Source organism: Anabrus simplex, chromosome 6 (assembly GCF_040414725.1).
Source record: "Anabrus simplex isolate iqAnaSimp1 chromosome 6, ASM4041472v1, whole genome shotgun sequence".
Classification (NCBI taxonomy): Eukaryota; Metazoa; Arthropoda; class Insecta; order Orthoptera; family Tettigoniidae; genus Anabrus; species Anabrus simplex.
In genome coordinates, this window is record NC_090270.1 from 243,078,088 (window position 1) to 243,098,083 (window position 19,996).

A 19,996-nucleotide genomic window follows, 5' to 3' on the forward strand; every position below is an offset into this window, starting at 1 on the left:
ATCACAAAATAAAAGGGTATGAGACCTATCGCAAACGGTCCTCTAACACGTGATCACGCCAACATGAAATACTAAATTGGATGCGCCATAGCTAGTGCTAATTAAACATCAAAATAATGCGGCAGTATCCATAAAATCAAATGTCATCAAGTAACATTCCCAATTTTTATTATTATTATCATTATTATTATTATTATTATTATTATTATTATTATTATTATTATTATTATTATTATTACGTTAAAATCTGCAATTACACTAGACATGAATTATGTAATAAATATTAGGATTCCCATATGTCAAATAATAGCACACGCTAAAAAATTGATTCAAAAATATATGACAAAAACTCCTGAGAGAAGATACGAAGATTTATCTGACTATCATATTTATTGCATTATTATTATTATTATTATTATTATTAATATTAATATTATTATATCATTATTATTATATTACTGTGACACCATGGCATTTATATCCCGAATCGTTAGATATAATTGTCATGGCCTCACTCCTAACTCTAACTGCAAATGATATCAAAAATCTAATTATATCATCCGGTACGTGACATTATTATTTACAAGCCTACCTAAATTGCTAACCTACATTTGATCACTGATTGTTCATAGTCCTCAGTTATTTACATTTTAAATAATGCTCATTGCTTTACCTTTGTGCTGGGAGGCAGGCTGGGTAATCTGCCGGCCTCCGTTACATGGGTTTAGTTTTCCTTCTTCATCGCGATGTGGATATCCAATACTTTATGCACCCGCATTGGATCCATTTTTATATTGGCGTTGCACACGATACATTTTTTATACAAACACACGCATTGTAAACACTCATGTGAAGAAATACAAATTACAGCGCGAAGCACCTGCCGTGTGGACGTTGAAAGTCTGGAACAAGTTACCTGCTTGGTCGCCTCTGCAGTCTCTGCTCTCAGCCTTCACAGTTTGTTTGTATAAGGGATTACTGGTCGTTCACCCCACTCTGACAATAACACTGGACCCAGTCCTTGTACCGTTGCATTCCACTAGTAAACAAGGTTACCCTCGCGTAATTAGCTCAACTAATATTCTGCTCCCTAGGTCTCAAATTAAATGACAGTTCTATGAGACTGTTGAAATTAAATGCAATGTTCCCAGTGAAATATGGAGAAATCTTATAAAATACTACTGTCCTCCAAAACTATAACTTCTCCACGAGAATTACCGTACAAATTACATGTGACGAAAGAGAATGTTCTACAGCTACATGTCATTAAATTTTCAATGTTCGTCTCTGCTCCCGCCGGTCACATGACGTTATGAGTTCTTTTATGAAAGTGTCAAAAATGAAATAACTATCATTGTCATTTTAACTGAAATGACTGTCTAATTATCTTCCTATACTCCGATGTTGAATGAAAGTTGTTCCTAAATGTTCATCTTCTGACTAAAGGCTTTACTCACTTAACTAAAGACTTTACTCACTCGACTGCCAAAGCCGTCTCTTAGCGCCTTCTGAAGAGTCACCTCTGTACACTGAAATTTCAAGTGAAACCGAGCACTCAGCACCCTGCTGTTGGCGGTTTTGTAAACACTCACACCCCCACCTCAAAAATAGTTCCAGTGGAAGGGATGTGTAGGATTACTACGGCACCTTGGATCATTTACCACTTGTCCGTATGTCAAATGTTCAGAAGATGTAATCTAAATATTCCAGCTTTTGGCCTGATTGACGTGTTGAACTGCGCTCTCATAAATGATCGTAGGTTATTAAATAAAATGAAGTGCGTCATCCGACCTATTTACCGTTGGCGTATGTCGCTTTCCCGCCATGACAGTTTGCTTCCTGGACGAAACCACTCTTCTACACAAAGTTGAAACTTAAATATTTAAGAGATAATTAACCTCGCATTGGCTTGAATAATTCCTCAAATATTATTCACAGATAAGGACACCGTATTTCACTGCTATTTCTGTCACCAAATCGCGAAATACTGAATACTAATTCCCGCTAGGATCAGGCGGCAAATTTAGTAATTTTCTAATTGGTTGAGATCTTCCCGCGCCTCGTGGCTTGGACACGACCACTTGGCTATCGAGGGGTGATAGGTATTACTGCTCTCTCCCTTGCACGCTAGGGTTGGGTACATTCCAACGTGCCGGTTCCCGTGAGAAATCCAGATAGAAAGTCTGCATTCTTCGGCGTAATAAAACTTTATTGAAGAGATGACTTATCCAGCCACTTCCTGTACGTGCCTTAAAGCGTACTCTGCGGATATTTTTCCAGCCAGTACGTCTCCTTGGGTGGCGCTTTGTAAAATTGCAAGCTTTCCTTGTCTTCTGTAGTCTTCACATATGCGAATTTCTATCATTTAATTTATGCAACTAATATGCCCATTCGATTATGGGTGCAGTATATTTTTCCAGACAGTAGGTACAATGTATACACATACGTCCATTATCTCGGTGATTTTCGAAATTTTGTTTTTTACTTTTTCTCACCGCTATGCGAAAGGAGGCAAAAATTGGACTTATAAAAAAATTTAAGCGTTACTTTTCATCTCAGCGACCTCGAAAAGAATGGATTCGACACTATTTCGGATTACTATTATATATCACCCCCTCGTGGGTGTGCTAGCGTTGCCATACCTCCACGCAGTTTGTCCCCTGATAATAAGTCATAAGTGACCAAGTTTGTTTGAAATCGCTCCCGTAGTCCCGAAACGCATGGATTCAGCACTAATATCGGTCATTTATAGACATAATTACATTTCGTCCCCACTCTAATGCTTCTAGGGGCGCCTTTCCCCGACAGTATTTTTTCAGGTAGTAGGTAATATTTGTACCAAGTTCCGCTCACAGTTATACTGGAACGTACAAACATCCATCCTTAATCTCGGTCATTTGGATATTTTCTGTTCTTGACTCCTTCTCACCCGCCTGGCGGTTAGGGGATCAACTTGGAGTTAAACGACAACCGAAGTGTCACTATTCATGGACCTCTAAAACCGTGGATGTGACACTATTTTCGATTATTTTTATATCTCACCCTCTCCAACACCTACACCTGGGGAGCTAATTTGTCATAGCCCCACGCAGTTTAGCTCCTGATAGTAAGTCATAAGTGTACCAGGTTTGGGGTGAATCGCTCCAGTAGTCCCGAAAACTATTATTGTTCGATTTTAGTTATGTACCCTACTCTAGAGGTTCCAAGGATGTCTTATCCTAAACAGTACTTTCTTCACATAGTAAGTCATACTTGTAACAATGTTGGTTGAAAGCTACGCTGGAACATATACTGTATAGGCTACGGCCATTATGTCGGTCATTTTTGAAAATTTCTCTTTTACGCCTTATCCCTCTATGCCAAAGGGGGATGAAATTGGACTTATAAGATTCCGGAGTGTCATTGTTAATCTCAGCGACCCCGAAAACTATGGATTCGACGCTATTTTGGATTACTATTATATATCACTCTTCCCTCGCCCCCACCTCGAAGGGGGCTGAACTTTAAAAATCCGGAGCGTCACTATTTACCTCAGTGACCCCGAAAAGTATGGATTCGACAATATTTTCGATTCATTTCTATATATAACCCCCTCAACCCTCACCACAAGAGGGGACTGAACTTGGACTTTAAAAATGCGGAATGTTACTATTCATCTCAGCGACCCCGAAAACTATGGATTCGACACTATTTTAGAAAATTTTATATATCTCGCCCCTACCCCGAAGGGTACTGAACTTGGTTTAAAAGATTCCGGAGTGTCACTCTTCATCTCAGTGACCCCGAAAAGTATGGATTCGAAAATACTTTCGATGATTTTTATATCTCAGCCCACTCGCCCCTCCGTCCTTAAGGGTGCCTGGGGTGTCTTACCCCACGTGGTTTTTTCTCATGATACTAAAATTCCGAACTGCCGCTATTCATCTCAGCGACCCCGAAAACTGTGAATTCGATACTATTTTCGACTATTTTTATGTATCACTGCCCCTCATCCCCACCCTAAAGGGGGTTGCACTTGGACTTATAAAAAATCCGGAGTCTCACTATTCATCTCAACGACCACGAAAACTATGGTTCCTGGGGTGTCCTATCCCCGCGTGGTTTGTCTCCTGTTACTAAAAAACCGGAGTGTTACTATTCACCTCGGCGACCCCGAAAACTATATATTCGACACTAATTACGATTATTTTTATGTCTCACCCCCCTTGCTCCCCACCCCCAAGGTGCTGAACTTGGACTTTAAAAAATTCCGGGGGTCACCTATTCATCTAAGCGACCCCGAAAGTATGGGTTCGACACTACTTCCGATTGTTTTTACATCTCACCCCCCTCGTCCCCCGCCCTTAAGGGTTCCTGTGGTGCTCTACCCAATGGTTTGGGAGGAGATGTGGTACAAATCCACCCACCCACATGCATACAATGACTTTATATATATATAGATAGATAGGCTATATATAGATAGATATAGATTGGGCAAGTTAATGTTTTTCTTTCAGATATCCATAAAAAGCATCAGTTTCAGCTAAATGTAGATCACGCGATTGGATAAGTAGCATTGGAATTAATTTATTCCCTCAAGTATTGACCTGGAAATTACTCGAACACTTAGACCGTTACACGTCGTAAAAGCTCGCGAATTGACACTACCGATCAATGACTTTGTATTTCGCCCTAGGTTACGCGAACAGCGAGCTCTGTGTAGCATTGCAGGTTAGTTGTTGTTGTTAGTTAGTTTACTGGCCTGGCTGACAAGTGAAGTACTGAATGAATGCTGTTTCTCCACCGTGCTTTTATAGACAGATAGCAAGCGCTGTGAGTTATAGCCATCCACGTTGCATCAATCATAATTCCTTATTTACTGGCCGTAGGATTTTCATGATCGTCTTGAAATGTAACTAATCGATTAGATATTGTATTGTAATGATACATCTGTTGCCTTGGTTTGTTTCACTTAATCTCAATTATTTATGCCGATATTAAATTAAATATAAATAAGGCGACTCTGATTGACGGGCAGTTCGGCGCAAGCCGGAAGTAACACGGCATACGTCATATGCTGCACGCTGAAAATGTTATAGTTCTTGCACTCGTACACTTCGCGATTTCAACTTAAGAATAATCACTTTACCGGTGTTACAGGTAATCTATAAGCCTATATGCATTAAAATAGTCTCTTTTTTGGTAATAATCTGCATAGCACTGAAGGATAAGAATAGGTGAATGAAGGAATTAGATGTCTGATTTGACGCTTGAAAAAAATTTCCGAAATTCATCTTTGTTGCAGATTCCGGGTGTACTTTCAACAGATCATCTGCCAATGCTGCTGTTTCCGACGGAAAGGGAAGGACATCGTAGAACTACCATCCCTCAAGAATAACAACAGTCAATCCGATTTACAACGCTCAAGATCAGGACGGTCTAAAATAGGTAAGAGTGGAAATCATCAACAGTCTACATTCGAAACATGAATACCTGAGGCTCATAAAACGAGTATAGTTTGCTTTAATTCGATCCCCTCTCCATCATTGGGGCACTGTGCCTCCGTACACTTGTATTATTTTCACCCTTCCATTCCTTCCCCTTTACTGGTGCACAGTGCGTCATTTCTGTAGCTCTATTGTGGACCACTATATGATAACTTGCCATTTCGCAGTATTACAGTGAAATGAGAGGACTTGCATTTTATTTGGAGTATATTAAGTGGTAAGTAAGTAAATTCGCATCCTCATCTCGAGGTTGTGCAGTTCTTTTCAAGGACACCCCCATTGGAGGTGAGCTGCATGTACCATTTCAACCACACAGCAGCCCTCCTGCCATTCTTGAATTTCTGGCCGTACCGGGAATCGAGCCCGGGCCCACGAGGACGGCAGCTAACAGCACTAACCGTTAAGTACGGAGGTTGACATATTAACTGGTAGGAGTTGCGTATCTGAGGTGGTAATGGTGCACTTGGTTCACCCGAAAATACGTGGATTAGGGGAAGGCCTAAGATTTAATTCTCAATATTCATGTTGTTAGTGATCCTATCGATAAATAGTACATAATTTAAGTTACAATTGCCGGGATGAGTGGCTAAAACAGTTGAGGCGCTGGACATTAGACCTCAACTTGCCAGGTTCGATCCTGGCTCAGTCCGGTGGTATTTGATGGTGCTCATATACTTCAGTCTCAATTCGGTAGATTTACTGGCACTTAAAATAACTCTTGCGGGACAAAATTCTGCCACCTCTGTGTCTCCCAAAACCGTCAACAAGTACTTAGTGGTTCGTTACTCTAATTAAAACAATATTTCCACATTTGAAGTGAAGCAACTCTAAGGCTCACTCATCCTGCACCTAAAGTGAGTAGTAGGTTAATACCTGGGAACAAATCCTGCCGGCACAGAGCTAACCACTATATTCAACATAGTGCGGAGGTTATGGAAAGTGAAATCCTTTCACGTTCTACACCTCCAAAGGCCTTCATGACCTATATGACCACGGTTTTGGTTGCATATTAAGAGGAACAGGGACTGCGACATGGAAGAAAGCATGTCCAAGTCTTAAGTGAGGCTAGCGGGAAAGAAGCCTAAAGGAACTTAATGTCATGTTGGGCATACAAAATTAGAATATGAGGATCATGCGTGCATACATACATCTTCATTATAAACTGTTACGCCCTTTGGCGTTCAGTCTCTAAGCCTCTGTGAATTTACTAATCGCCACCACAATTTTCTATTTCTACTAATTCTGTGGCCTCGTGTAGTTCTATACATCTTTTCTTTAAATCGTTAGAAACGGAGTCTAACCATCGTCGTCTTGGTCTTTCACTACTCCTCTTACCCTCCACAACAGAGTAAATTATTATCCTAGGTAAACTATCCTCCTCCATTCGCTTCATATGACCCCACTGCCCACATTGTGCTTGCAGTATCATCCATAGAGTTCATTCCCAATTTAGCCTTTATTTTTCTCATTCGGGGTACCCTCCTGCCATTGTTCCCACCTCCTTTTTACCAGCAATTACTCATGTTAATTTCATGCCTGTTACTTCTAGCTTATGAATCAGATATCCGGATTCCACCCAGATTTCATTCCCGTAAAGCACAGTTGGTTTGAAAATAGACCGATGTAAGGATAACTTCGTCTGTGAGCTGACTTCTTTCTTACTAAATACTGTTGATCGCAACTGCGAGCTCACTTCACTAGCCTTACTATATCTTGATTCAATCTCACTTACTATTATACTAACATCCTGGAAGAACACACATCCTAAATACAGGAGGATCATTTGAGCCATGTAGGATGTGTAATCTCCTAGGATGGTAGTGTACTAGTGAATGTGAACCAAATTTTAACAATGCTAATACAGTGAGCACCCATTTGTGATCAATGATATCCTTTAAGAAAGAAGGAAGCACCAAAACTAAATTCATCATCATCATCGCCAATAACTCGCGAGCGAGTATGGTAGTCTTCCTAGTCTTCCTATACGACGTCTCTGAACATCAAAAACCGCTACTCTTCGATGGGCGGTGTTTCTTAAGGCCGAATATTCCTGAGCGCCCAATTCCCAGCTGTCGGTATCAATGTTATATTTATTGAAGGTAGCTTTGGGCGCGTTTCTGGAAATAATGAGTGGCACACTGAGATTTGAACAAGAGTGCCTGCTTCCTGAATCTGTACCTTGAATTTTAAATTACTAGCATGATATTATTTACAAGTATGAAGGATGAGTTCTCCACCTAATAAATACTTTATTTTACATAGTGTCAATAATTTACATAAAAACAGTACCGGTTTCGACCCGTAAATAGGTCATCTTCAGCTGTAAGAGAACTTACTTAATAGCGACTGTACAGAATAACCGTTTGTAGATGGCGACAAGTCTCCACAAGTGACGCATGCTACACCCGGCAACACATGTAGCATGCCACATCTTTTGTGTCCGACTGACAACAAGCCGCATGCTACAAAGAGCAACATTTGTTGCCAGTCGCATGCTCTATGTCGCCCAAATGTTGCCTCAGTGGAATCCCGCCTTTATAAGTTGTTACATATACTTATTTAAACATTGCCTTTCACAGAGGTTGCCTACAAATACAAAAGGAAGTACAGAATACATACATAGAAAATTTTAAATAATAACATAAAAGGGTAAAAAACGGTTGAAAAATGAAAAAAGAACGGAACAAAACAAAGTGAACAAAATGAGTCTGTCTTGCTGACAAACAAAGCATCTTAATTTACAAACATAATTTGTTTTTAATTATAATAAGTGCATTAATCAATGTTATCAGCGAAAAGGGACTACAGTAATACGAAATACTACACTCATAACAGAAAATTTACAATGAAGTGATGTACAGGACGCCTATATAGTTTGTAAATTATCATAAGTGCATTAGCTGATATTATCAGTGAAAAAGACAGAAATTACGATGAACTGATGTACGGTATAGAGTTTTTAAATTACAATAAGTGCGTTAATATTATCCGTGAAAATGCGTTGTTGTTGTTTTCTTGCTAGTTGTTTTACGTCGCACCGACACAGATAGGTCTTATGGCGACGATAGAACAGGAAAGGGCTAGGAGTGGGAAGGAAGCGGCCGTGGCCTTAATTAAGGTACAGCCCCAGCATTTGCCTGGTGAGAAAATGGGAAACCACGGAAAACCATTTTCAGGGCTGCCGACAGTGGGGTTCGAACCTACTATCTCCCGAATACTGGATACTGGCCGCACTTAAGTGACTGCAGCTATCGAACTCGGTTCCGTGAAAATGAACCATAGTAAACTCAATAGGAGATACTCTACTTATACGACAAAATCTACAATGAAGTGATTTAGAGCACATAGCAATATATTGGATATATTTGGTAACTACAGCTTAATTCTAACCATAAAGAAACTTCACAATGAAAAACAGAAATTCTCAAATTCGCATTGCAAAATCAATATTATTAACATTCAAGGTTAACTGTTCACACATTCTAACCATTGGTGAATTTATTTGACTAAAGGACATGATAGAATGGTTGCAGTGTCCTCTAACTGGTTAACTTTCCACTAAATTTCACCCTAGCGAGTAAATCGCTATCATCTATTATACAATTTACAATTTTATACAGACATACTTGTTAACTCTCTTCGATTAATAGATGAGAAATTAAATTCCTGGAGACTCTTCCTGTGGATCGGAATTTATACGACTTCTATAGAAGAGAATTTTAAGAAATTTCTTCTGAACCTTTTCAATATCATTGTTGTAAGATTGTTTACACGGATTCCATACAACGCAGCCATATTCAAGTTTGCTTCGAACAAATGTTTATATAGTTTAGTCAGTGTACGCATGTTTTTTTAGCTCTCTAGAGTTTCTAATTATGAAACCTAAGGATTTGTATCCTCCATTAACAACCTTTCCAATGTGCATTTTGAAAGACATTGTACTGAGCATTAATTGTACCCGGATGATATAGGCTCTAGCTTTCATGATTTGATTTTTATACGAGAAATACAGATATATAGGAATATTAAATTGAATACAGTGTCAGTTTTGTGTGGACGGGAGAATTTCAACATAGCCAGCCGTGATCGCGACAAGCCGTCGCCACAGTTAAGCTTGTCATTATGGGGAGAATGTTTCCTGGTCAAAAGATAAGAGGATTAAATCTAGAGCTCACAACAACAGAAGTAATGACTACGAGGAATTGAAAGAGTATATATTTCGGACCAAGGGCAAGCAGGTGTATCACCAATACCGAGAATGTGACGTACCAGTTTTTCCACTGCCTCAAGGCATTTTGTGTTGTCAGGATGCAAGGAAGAGATTTTAAACTAACCGATGCGGTGTTGACCAATAGAAAAATTTATCATAGGCCCGCAGATAAACCAACATAAGAAAAACTCATAGTGAACTCCAGTTAGCTTCTCCGATAACAATAATTAAATTATTCCAACCACATAATTGAATAGAGGGGATTTTTGGGATGTCATTCCCATGTTGATAAAAAATGCAATCGTAATAAATTAAAATAATGAATTCGTGGAAATGACCCACGCTATCTCGCCATTGGTCAAGATGAGCACACCATCAGGGACGCCGAGTTAGCGCGCGAAAGGTGGAGGACAGGAATTAAGTGATATTTCCATGATCACCGAACGATATGAGTTCAGAATACGACACATGAATGTGTATCGCCAGTTTATTAAGTGGGATAAAGCAAGAAATCCAAATCCACCTGCATATGCCGATTTAGGATAACCAACCCCCCTCCCTAAGGAAATGACCGCGGATGACCCCGGCGGGAAACCATGTCGTCCATAAATAACCAGTAGTGGGACCTCACAGTATCGAGGACGAGTTCGACAGCCGTAGCGGAAGGACGTGTTCCTCTCGCTCGCTCTCTCTCTCCTCGCCAGGCGCTCTGTACTTTCCCAGTACTAGTCAGGCAGCTGTACTTGTTAGTACATCTTCGAAGGAGCATTTGTCTAAGCTGAGCACTTCTCAGTGCTCGCCTCTCTCTTTCAGGATTTTATTTCAGGATGACCACGGCGAACTTCAGGGACACTCCCTATAGCATGGCGTTGGCGAGAGGAGTCTACTACAGGGGAGGTCGCCTCTGCACAACGCGGCAATGGATGGAGGACCACCCAGAACCGAGGACACCGTCCTCACCGAGGGAGCAGGACGAGTCGCAGACCGAGGTGGAGACGGAGCCGCACAGGGACGGGTGCGATCCCCCTCAAGGCTTTTTCTTCTCTGAGGGCTACACCGATCCGGAGTACGAAGCGCTGCTCGTCTACTACAGGCCAGGTCGCCTTGTTCATTCCGAACGGGCCCTAGTCCTGGACAGAGTGCGGCGCCCCATCCAGGGTGGCAGGAGGCTACCGACGACCATGTCCGTGGAGAGCTTTCTACCAGGAGGCCTTATCATAAGGCATCACGACCAGGAGCGGATGCACGACGTGGAGATGGAGCTCTCTACTCTGTTTCAGGTCGTCCGACTACCTGAGAGGGACGGCGTGCCAGGGACGAACGCCGGCGCCCTCAGGAGGAATGCTGAGCCGGAGACCAGGGAGGCCATCACCCAGACGCCGAGGAGGCTAAGGCATAGGGCGGTTAACACCGACCTAGTCCAAGCCACCCAGCCGGAGACCACCGACGCCACTACGGAGGTGGAGCATGCCGCCCCCTGGCGCCGCGACGGTGCGACCCAGGCTGAGCGACTCGGAACTGCGAAGTGGACGCAGACCGCTCCTCCAAGGGCCACCTCCACGAAGTGGTCACAGACTCAGGCCCACCAGGAAGGACCGGTCACCCGGGCGCAATCCAGGAAGGCGCCCCGGATGGCGGATGGCAGCACAGCAGTGGAAAAGGACGCCCCATGGCGTTCGGAGGCTGCCACCCAAGCCCAGCCTGCTATCGTGTCTGTCGAGCTGCAGACCTCGATGTGCGCCCCCCAGGACCGGGAATGCAGTCGAGTGTTAGCACCGACCGACGCCGCCGCCGCCAGCCAGGAGAAGGAAGAAGAAGGCGACGCAGCGGAACCGCCAGCTACCCCGGGGTCACCAGGCCGGGAGGAGGGCCACCAGGACGAGGCCTCTTCCCCTGCCGAGAAGACACGCCCGGGAAGAAGAAGAAGAAGACGACGCCGGGCCAGGAAGCAGAAGGCGACGCCGGCCCATCAGGAGATGGCCGCCCAGCCGCAACCCAAGACTGCTCCCAGGACAGCAGTCAGCCGAGGAGCCAATCAGGAGAGGACCTCAGCAGGTAGCGGCAGTCAGGTGAGAACAGAACGTCCCCCTCAACAACTCTTGCAGTGTTTCCGCTGTCTGAGGTGGGGCCACCGTCAGGTCAGCTGTGGGCTCGAGGTGAGGTGCAACCGCTGTGGTGGTGATCACCACTACACGGCCTGCGCAGCACTTAGGGAGGCGCCGGTGTGCGCCAACTGCTCGGGGGGCCACCCGGCCTCCCATCGCAGTTGCCCTGTCTACCGGGCCATGGCCCGGGCAGAGAGGAAGGAGGCCCGGCGCCATGTCCCACAACCATCCAGCAGGTCCCCGCCCCGGCGGGCTTGGCCTCATTCTCCGGGATTGGAGACTGGGTACGAGGGACCTCAAGGGGGTCGGGCGGTGCGGCAGGCACTAGTGGCTATTGCCGCATGGCTCGGCAACCGGCACGGCCCGCGCTAGTCACAGCAGTGCCCAGAAGGACTGATCCCCTGAATAACTGGAATGGCGAGGAATAGGCTTATGACTGTGCATGATACCTATTCCCAACTAACACAATTACCTGGACCTCTCCAGAACCACATCCTTGCATGTGCTATATACAAAATGTCAGGTTTTACATGTAGGCACCTTTCTATTTCCGCCTATGTGGTTTTGTCCTGACCCTTACTACCTGATTACACCACTATTGATACCCACCACCACATCTGGCCTGGTAGCATGCTGAGCATGGGGACAGGCAGATACTCCTGTAGTATCACACTTCCACTCCTCCCTGCTATCCCTTTCTTCTTAGAACTAATAGCATGTCGGAGGCCATGTAGATTGAGTCGATGGTCACGCGGGGGGAGCGGGCTTCGGGGGCCCCCCCGAAAAAAAAAACCTCACAGTATCCAGTTCTTACCAGTCACCAGTCGTTATCGGTCACCAGTCGTGTCAGTCGTATGAAGTAGTTGAGACTCTGACACGTTGACTTTGTAAGTCAGTACCTCGGGACGCATTCGAAGTCAGTTAGAGCTGAAAGTGCGTGAGTTGTTAGGAGAATGAAGACGAAAAGTGAGATTATCCATAGTACCGAGTGTAAATAATCAGTACAACTGTATGTTGAATTTAATAAATGTCATGTGATTAAATAATAAATAACTAGCGGAACGCCGATAGTACCTTTGGAAGGCAGTGTGCGGAGCCTGAAGTAAATACCTCAAGATAGACGGTGAATAACTATCCGAGCAGGGAACTATAGGAGCTAGGCGATTATCAAGACGGCTTAGAAATAAACCAGGAAGTGCCGGTTGAAGACGCGATACGCGCCGGTTCAAATGAACGACACTTCGTCGTAATGTGTCACGACGTGTGTTTCGGGCTTATATGAAGAATATATTGTGCGAGTGTCAGGGGTCTAGGGGCACCTATAAGTGTTTTCTTATTAGTATTCTTGTATAAAATAGTGTAAATTATTTAATAAGGTGTTAATCATGGGTAATCGCACAGAAGTGTTTTGCTGTGTTAATTTTAAATTGTGCGACATGATGGACGAGTAAATCACCATGGGGCCGTGAGGTCTATCTCCCGCTACGAGACAATGGAATTCTACATAGGAATGAGTACACAATTTTAATATTTGGGGATGTTATCGCGACTAAACGGGGTTCAATGTAGATAAATTAGGGTTACTTAACATGGTCCGCCTCCCGAGTCTATGTTTTTATTTTTTTGTTAGACGGACGAACTAATTTATATTAACGTAATAATGGGTTAGATTAATTAATTTGAGTATATGTTTGTTGTATATAATGTAAATATGGGATATATTTCTTTCAATTAATGCATGCTGTTTGTAATACTTTGACTTAAGTTCATTTCAAGTGTTAAATTCCTTTTTGTGCTAACCCATTTATTTGATTTCAATCACTGCGGTGATTATTTGTATGTTAGGAATATTTTCTACCAAACAGCCAGATTATGAAAGTGCCAGAGGATGTAAAATTTGTGTTGCGTACGGAAGGTCATTAAAATAATAATAATAATGCTCGGTGTGTTTGCGAGAAAGAAATAATAATCATGTTTGTGAGTTGGCAAAGGAAAGTAATAATAATAATAATAATAATAATAATAATAATAATAATAATAATAATAATATTTTGTGCGTTTGCAAGTTAAAGTATAATAATAATAATGACAGCGCTTCGCGAGTTAGCCAGTGCAAATATAATAATCAATGTGGAGATGACATGTAGCGGTAAAGACTTTCATTCGCGTAATCAGTTTGATTTTACGTAAAATTTTGATTTCACGTTTTTGGACTTTATTTTAACCATTAAAATTTGTTTAAAAGCGATAGAGGCACGTGAATTAGAATGGTCACGATATGTTAAAAGCCCAGAGTGGTTTGAGCCCATATTTCGAGTTGGAAGCCATGAGGGACGAATATCCGGCGTGAAATAAATTGAGCCGTATTGTTTGTAATGATGAAATAGATGAATCTCAAGGCCTAAGATGATATAAAATGCATATTCCGGTGTTATTAGTGGCAGAATCCACGCACCGAGGATTAATTTATGAATTAAATGTTTGAAGAGTTCCGATAAAAGGAAATGGACTTCAGATTGGAAGGAATAGTTTAGCAATCGCCGGCATTGGAGGTATTTGCCCAGCCGCGATGTGCCATAGGTTGTGAGATGTGTCTTGGGAGGACGTGTGTCCCCATATAAAATTAACGGCAGTACGAAATTGAAGGTACGGTCCCGAATACCGTGTTGTCCCGACCAATATAAAGCAGATCTTAGTGGTTCATAACGGGATTTAACATATGTGACTAAATTCTAAAGAGTGGAAATTAAAATATCATCTTTCCATTTTTTATAATAATAATAATAATAATAATAATAATAATAATAATAATAATAATAATAATCATACTCCAAGTGAATCTTGTCGTAAATCAATTGCTTAGTGCCAAAGTAGACTGAAATTGTAAAGGTTTATGCATTTAACCATAAATATCGCTAACGGTAGTGTAAACGTGAAATAATAATAATAATAATAATAATAATAATAATAATAATAATCATAATAATCATAATAAATATTTGAAGAAGAAGAATAATTTACTTTTTATATTTTGGACATAATAATGATGTTGGGAGTAGAAATGAAAAATTTGAGATTTTTAACTAATAATAATAATAATAATAATAATAATAATAATAATTAGAATGTTTGAAGGAGGAGAAGAAGAATAACCAATGAAGCTACCTTTTTTATTTTTTGTTGAGATTAATAAGAGCGAGAAGTTGAAGTATTATAGCGAGGATGATTACGGGTTACGATAATCACGATTTCCACTATTAATAATAATGTTAATAATAATAATAATAATAATAATAATAATAATAATAATAATAATAATAATAATAATAATAATAATGAAAAGTTGAAGAAGCAGAAGATGAAGAACTTGCAATAGTAATTTGAGAATAATAATTATTGTTACCGTATTTTGGGGGTAGGTAGAGGTGTAAGAAGGTGCGGGCGTGAATGGGCCTCAAACTACGGAATCAAAGTTAATGTAAAATTTAACAAGGTTATATTTTCTTTTCAAGATTAAGTGATAACAAAAGAACAGGTACTTAGTAGCCGAAACACAATTTGAAATGTACAATTACAGGGATTACAGAATTTGGGCTTCGAGCCCTGAGTTCACAATTCTTGAGCAACTAGCCCAACTTTCCGATATACAAATTTTAACAAAGGGGCAGAAGACCCCAATCAAACCCTGGAGCACTTGCTCCAAATTACACAGTAAAGCCTCCTCGAGGCATACAACACTCCGTTTCCAAAAGAGCCACTCGCTCTTTAATTTAAGCCTCTCCCAGGCCACACCAAACTCCACCTTCAAGCTGTCCTCAACGGACGTAAACACAGGGGTGAAATACCCAATCTACTGAGGTTTATTAAACGAAAAGTATGTTAATTAAATGACCTCTAAAATAACAATTTGAGGGGAGGCGAACTTGCACTCCTAATACACTTTGTTTAAGACCTACTTGGCCTTAGGCCGTTAGTGCAAGGGCTAATCCCATACTACAGGGGTGACTTAAGAAAATAACAATTTACATTACATTACGGAAGAATTGGTTGAGAAAATAAGTTCACCTCAAGACAATGTGAGTGGGAGCTCGAGAGGGTTAGCACTCTCTATCCCAGTATGTAGCTTTACAAGAGAATAGATGAAAAGAGAAGTTACATTTTAGGAAAAGGTTACATAGTGGAACGCTTAGAACCCGCCCCGAAAGTTAAACTGCTGAGCTAGCAAAGAAAGAAGTTATTAATCGGCCATTACCTTATTGTTGACCGCTGCCGGAGAAAGAGGCGCTTCCCGCCTCCTGCTATGTACTTAATACACTGAAAGATGGAACAGAAGTGGCCGAGAGACCCAAAAATCAGCAGTTTATATCCTCTCGCGGAAGGTTCTAGGCGTTAGGGGAAAGAAAACACCCTCCCACAAACTCTTTATTGGGTAGGACCCCGCAACAGATTCAAGTTGGGGGGAAGATACACCAGATTGGTCAGAAATTAATAGAAGAAATTCGGGATTGGATACATTCATAACAAGGGGAAGAAAGGGGTAAATATTGCCAACTTAGACAATGACAGAAATAAATTTAACAAAGAACAAACTCTTGAAATTAAATTTTCTCCAAAAAAAAATAGTTCTTTGACTCCGCACTAGGTTGCACTATTGTAGATCTTCAGTAGTGTCCTCTAGAAGAGAAAGTTCACACTTCTTACTTCAAGCGAAACAAAAACACATCAAAAGTGACACAGTTCTAAAACTCAAAATTTTCCACGTGGTGACATCTTCTGAGAAAGTAGAGAATTAATAGCGTAGATAAAGTTCAGACTTCCTCCAGCAGAGGAGTTTCAACTGGCGCACATTTTAAATTAGCGGAGTGGAGGTGTACCGCCCGGTACAATTATGATGAAAGGAAATTAAGATATTTAATGGGCGATGATTCATTGTTACGAATATAATAATAATAATAATAATAATAATAATAATAATAATAATAATAATAATAATAATAATAATAATAATAATAATATTTTATTAGGAAGCTGATCATTAAATTGTGCGGATAAATTACGAGGAAGAACGACCCTTCGTTTGAAACGTCGGCAAGGGTTGGCATATAATCATCCCGGATGACAAATGATAATAATCAAATATAGGATTATAATTGAAATTAATGATAATAATAAATTAATTGATGGCAATCAAAGAATATAATAATGATCAGATAAAGAATGGTGATTATATTATTTAATAATCATAGGAGGATATGATAGGGACAGTCGTCCTGTGTCGAACTGCTCAGAACCAAATGTTGGGTTTTCACGGGGAGATTGTTAGCGGTAGATACGTAAATAACCCACGGACGGCACATGTCTTCATGGTCAGAGCATAGTTATGAACCTTTCCGTACGTCTTGTCGTATTGACAAGTGTAAATATTAAAATAGGTTTTGAGTTAATAAACTCTACCTGGCGTGTTTGTGAATCTGGTAATAATAGGCTAGAGTTTGTCCGTACTATAAATTCCCGTTTTTTCGAGGCGATAACATTTCCACGGTGGGTGTCCGGCTCACCAGAATGTACATACCGGAAGTGTCTCATGTCCAAACGGAACGAGGAGGTGACAGTAAAATGTTACTGTCATGCCTTCGTCTCCGAAAGAAGATCTCCAGCGGAGAAACGTCCACTCATACGGATGTGAATTCGATCCCCAGTAACCAACTGGGGCGAATTCACCAAATGTTTTACACTACCAGAGTAGTGAGGCAAAATCCAAGTAGTATGTCATTTATTTTTCAGGATGGAAGTGTCCCAATGTAAAATTGTCATCATGTGTAGTATGCAAAATAAGTGAATAAATTGCTCCTCATTGTAATTTCAATAGGAAACAGTTTCCATATCTTTTATTGTAGTTAGTCCAGTATGCCCATGGAATTTAAGTTGTCACTTCCCAGTCCTATTGTGGAGTCAAAAATTTGTATCCATGAATGAGTCGTCCCCCGTAACCTTAATTTGCATGCCCCGTTCATCCCTGTGTTCATTTGATGCGCCGATATATAATTTGATTTTCTTTATATACTAATTTTTTTATCGTTTTCGAACTGATCACCCCTGAGATAAACGCTAGTCTGGGACTCAGGAAGTGAGCGGGTGCATCATGGCGACGGCTTGTCGTGATCACGGCTGGCTATGTTGAAATTCTCCCGTCCACACAAAACTGACACTGTATTCAATTTAATATTCCTATATATCTGTATTTCTCGTATAAAAATCAAATCATGAAAGCTAGAGCCTATCTCATCCGGGTACATAATATAGCGATGTGTTCATGAAATACTGGTATTTACTGTCTGAACGAGCTCTTCACTTTTTAATTTTTATTTGTAAGTCCATTTTTATACCAAGAAAAGTTTGATTTCTTAGTGCATGAAGGAGTTAGTAAATCGTCAAGAGCTACATATTCTGACTGTAGATTGCTGACTAAAATTCACCAGCAAGTGGCCGCGCGGTTTGAGTTACTTAGCTCTCAGCTTGCATCCGGGAAATTGGGGGTTCGAACCCAACTGTCGGCAGCCCTGAAGACGGTTTTCCGTAGTTTCCCATTTTCACACCAGGCAAATGCTGGGGCTGTACCTTAATTATGGCCACGGTCACTTCCTTCTCAGTCCTCAGCCATCGTCGCCATAAGACCTATATGTGTCCGTGAGATGTAAAGCAAAAAATAATGATAATCTTAAAGTTGGTTTTTAAAAAAATGCGTTCAAAATTTAGGAATGAACAAAATAAAAACATGGGGGAAAACGACCTGCTGCCAGTCGCCGCATTAAATATTTTCGCCCCTGTCTTCACGGGCTAATGTTCACTTTTTAGGGTCCGAAGTGTACGTATTCCTTTGACTTACCTCATATGTTTCTTTGTCGTATGACGGACTTAAAAGGCAGTGTTATAGTAAGTAGTCTGTATGTTAACCCCAAGCTTGCCAAATTTCAGTTTACTCAGTCAAGAAATATTTACTTGAATGGAAGACAAAAGGACAGGATGACGAAAATACAAATATACAAACATATCGTCGTTGCCGGGACAAAACCTCCTATGTGGTAACATTTTTGGAGATATACTGACCCGCAGCACATACATTATGAAGATCGAGAATGCCTTGACAATATTCATACAATATTGCACCTTAGATGACAGAACCTTGCCGGCGAAAGTTCTAAACTAAAATATTTCACACAGGAGTTTTTGTCCCGGCAACGACGATATACCAAACGTAGACCAATATATACCAACATTCAACCAATCTCCACTGAAATATATTTAGGCCTGTCGCCCGATGGCAGGTTCCCTATCAGATGTTTACCTAGTATTTTCTTAAATAGTTTCGAAGAAGATAACCTTTGGTAAATTATTCCAATCCCTATTTCATAAACGAAATTTTCATATTCATATGTGTACTGTATGTGGATAATGTTATATAATATAAACATTGAATAATTCTGTTTCAGAGCGAGGGCAGACCCAGGTGATATGGAGGCGGCGCACACAGGAGTCCCAAGTGTCAGGTCAACCTCGAAGTCCTGTGTCGGCACATCCTGTGTTGGTACATCAACTCGCCAACTCGAATCCTCTCACAAACAGCACCCATGTTTTCTGACCACCATGCGCCGCATGAGGAGATACAACGTGGCCTTATGAAATTAAGTAGAAAAGATGCTTCAAGTTAAGACACTCAAGTGAAACCTTGCCTTTCATCGAAACTTCCGGTTGTGGGAAAGCTCAGCATCAAATACCACTCCGTTACTTAAATACGCCGCTATACCACACACTTGTCTGCTGGAGGCTTCATGTGGGTTACTCTTCAGTGTATTTGTGGGTGTGAACTTCGTGTACCTCAGGCGCCATGCGCTTCTTACGAATTGAAATACTGTCAATGTTATATTCTTCTATGATTCATGATTAGATTAGAATTTGAGAGACGGAATCTCAGGAAAACCCGAGCAAGAAGGAAGAATGGAGATCCCTTACGACCATACGCTGCTACAGCTAGTTCGTGCTATCATTGTAAAACAGTATGAGTGTCTATAATTTGACTAATCATCCACTTGAAAAACAACACACTACTTCCAAATGATATATTTATATTTATTTGTCGAATAAATGCCTATGATGATGGTTATCAGACGGAGAATAATTTCTTTCTGTGGGAGGCA

General features: G+C 41.1%; 1 protein-coding gene across 1 annotated transcript in view; it reads left to right on the forward strand.

Annotated features, from left to right (window-relative positions):
• The window catches only part of LOC136875689 (tachykinin-like peptides receptor 86C), a 554,249-nt gene extending 534,725 nt beyond the window's left edge, over nt 1-19,524 (forward strand). Inside the window, exons 7-8 of the mRNA XM_067149244.2 lie at nt 5,285-5,427; nt 19,292-19,524. Coding sequence (XP_067005345.2) covers nt 5,285-5,427; nt 19,292-19,440 — 292 coding nt within the window. The 3' untranslated portion in view covers nt 19,441-19,524. The remainder of the gene's footprint in view (nt 1-5,284; nt 5,428-19,291) is intronic.
• Nucleotides 19,525-19,996: the final 472 nt, after the last annotated feature.